The following is a 2500-nucleotide window of genomic DNA, read 5'->3' as shown; positions in this document are numbered from 1 at the left end:
ACACGGCACGTGCACATAAACTATATAGCTAAACCTAAAACAAGCTATAGTACCATATAAAAGCGACAAATACATAGTTAAGTTTCATGGATACCCGAAAACCAAAATTATTTCGTTGCATTAAAAACATTAGAAAGAAATCATCCAACAAATCAATGTGAACTACAATTACAGTCCCGCTGGTGTACATTTTATGTAGTATCACCTCGCCCCGTGTCGATCGTGAATAATCAAATGATCAACAAATATTTCGCGTTACTTTCTATTGAACTAGGGGGAGTGCTTTCTCTGGAACGATATTACGGTCGATTACGCAGGAATCGTAGGAGGATGTGTCATCATCCATCGTCACAATTTGTAACGCGAAAGAAACATTCCCTGTGTTACCAACTTTAAACTTGTCGTTCCAAGTTCCAATTTTCACCTGAAAATGGTTATGAGCCAGCCCAACATTCAACAAAGAACAAACATTAGCGGGAAGCTGGTAACCGTAAGTAAAAAGAGATAATTAAGGGCCTTATTTATTGCGGTGCAATGCCCATTTACCAATCTGTGTAGCACGTGATGAAGGAAGCTTTGGGTGGTCGCAAAGGGGGTGGGGGTGAAAATGTTCAAAAGAAAGCATAACAAGAGCAAGCAAACTAATGATACAAAGTGCACGGCTGACCTAGATTTCACATTCTGGGGGTAGGTCAGGGATCGACAACCGACCGGCACTCGGTGTGCAGCATCATGTTCCACACCGGTATTGACCAATGACCGTGATCTTCTCAGCTGGCGGGTCTTGGTGAACTTGAACGGCCTGCTGTTACAAAAAGATCTCTAGCAGCAAACATATCACGTTCAGTTTCATACGAAAAAAAGTATAAACACCGTTTTTACTATCTAGTATTCGTGGATGGAAAGGAAGGGCGCTTGGTGTGTTGTTGTTGGATGGCGTCTTTGTTGGGCCATTCCATTCACGGTCTGGGTCTCTTCTCCTGGTGCATACAGCGGCTGCACTTTCTCATTTTCTTCTTTGCTTTTCTTGTTAGTCTCGTTTCATTCCAAAGTTGTCGTGGGCGAGAAGGCGGAGGACTGCGGAGACTGATTATTACATCGTCTGTCGGGGCTCGGTCATTCTCCTAGCCTGTCGCGGACAGACGAGAGATGGCACTGATAATAGTGTACAGTTGCATGTGCACTTCAGTTGTACCATCTTTATCGCGCTGATAACAAGATACAGCACGGCTGTTAACCTCATCGGGGCGTTAGAGCAGCTCGAGAGAGAGAGAGAGGAAGAAGAGGGGGAGGTCTCTAAATGCTCCTGGCCCCCCCCCCCTCTCTGGCACGAGTCCAACGCTAAACCTGGGTGCACGATACAGCGACGAACCCTTCCTTGAGAGCGCACTCGCTAGAGTTGACCGTTGATGCTGCCCGTAGCTGTCGGCGAGCGGCTTGGGGCATGGAAAGTTGAAAACCGTCCGAGGGACACTCTCGCGTGGGTCCTATGCAGGCGATGGGTACGGTCCGGCCTAGTCGCTTACTCATCCGTTTCCTTTCTTCTCTCATTTGGTGTGTCTGGTGTGGCTCCGTTGCTTGCACAGCGTTGCGATCGTTTCTTTTTCTTCTCGAACCGCGCACCGCGCATTCACCGCATGGTTCCGAATCCCCAGAGCTACGGGGGATTCGGTCGTACGTGCGCGTGCGAGACAAACGAAAGACAGCGGATTTATCGACCGAACCGAAAGCTTTCCCGATCACGTTACGCGGCTAGTGGATCACAGTTGTGATCAGCGCGGCGACCGGAGCGGTCCTATTCTCCCATTTTCTTGTGGAGCGCTTCTTCTCAGGCCAATCCACGGAGATCCCTTATTTTGGAGACGATAGAACAACGGACAAGCATTCACGTTAATCACGGGAGTAATTCACGGGAGAAAACGCAGAAGGGTTTGTCGATAGAAGATAGAATTCCTACTCCAACCGTTGCCCGCCCTCCGTGGTATCGCAGTAGGCCAAATTCGCTTGTTTGCGTTAGTGAAAGTGTGAACTTGGACCAAGGCGGTATCGCAGTACACCCGGATCGTGTCGTGACCACTGGTGCTACTCTCTGACTCTTCCTTCTCTAAGGGAACCTAGAAGATTCCATCCCACGCTCCCAAGCAATCACACAGAGCAGGCGAAAGGTGTCGGAAAAGAGAAAAAAAAGGGGAAGTGAAACGACGGTACACGGCACAATGAAAAAATTGTTGTTTTTCCTGCTGGTGACCTATTTGTGCTCATCGGCTCTCTCTGCCAGTATTTTGGGTAAGTAATCGGTTTCGATATTTAAATTATTTAAAAGCTGCACTATGGCGTGCTCTTCCTAGTAGCCACTGCATGCTGAATGCTATGGTCGTCGATAGTTTGTGCACATATTCTATCATTGCACATTAACAAAACATGTGATATTATAAATGTCCTTGCTAATAACTCAGTATTTGGTTACGAAAATTCCAAAACAATAATTTCACTTGATAAT

General features: G+C 47.0%; 1 protein-coding gene across 1 annotated transcript in view; it reads left to right on the top strand.

The window, feature by feature from the left end:
• The first annotated feature begins 1697 nt into the window (after positions 1-1697).
• The window catches only part of LOC126573103 (uncharacterized), a 2048-nt gene continuing 1245 nt past the window's right edge, over positions 1698-2500 (top strand). The window contains exon 1 of the mRNA XM_050232971.1: positions 1698-2286. Coding sequence (XP_050088928.1) covers positions 2217-2286 — 70 coding nt within the window. The 5' untranslated portion in view covers positions 1698-2216. The remainder of the gene's footprint in view (positions 2287-2500) is intronic.

This window comes from Anopheles aquasalis, chromosome 2, assembly GCF_943734665.1.
Source record: "Anopheles aquasalis chromosome 2, idAnoAquaMG_Q_19, whole genome shotgun sequence".
Taxonomy (NCBI): Eukaryota; Metazoa; Arthropoda; class Insecta; order Diptera; family Culicidae; genus Anopheles; species Anopheles aquasalis.
Note: the sequence above shows the minus strand (reverse complement) of the source record. Positions and strands in the feature narration are given on the sequence as shown.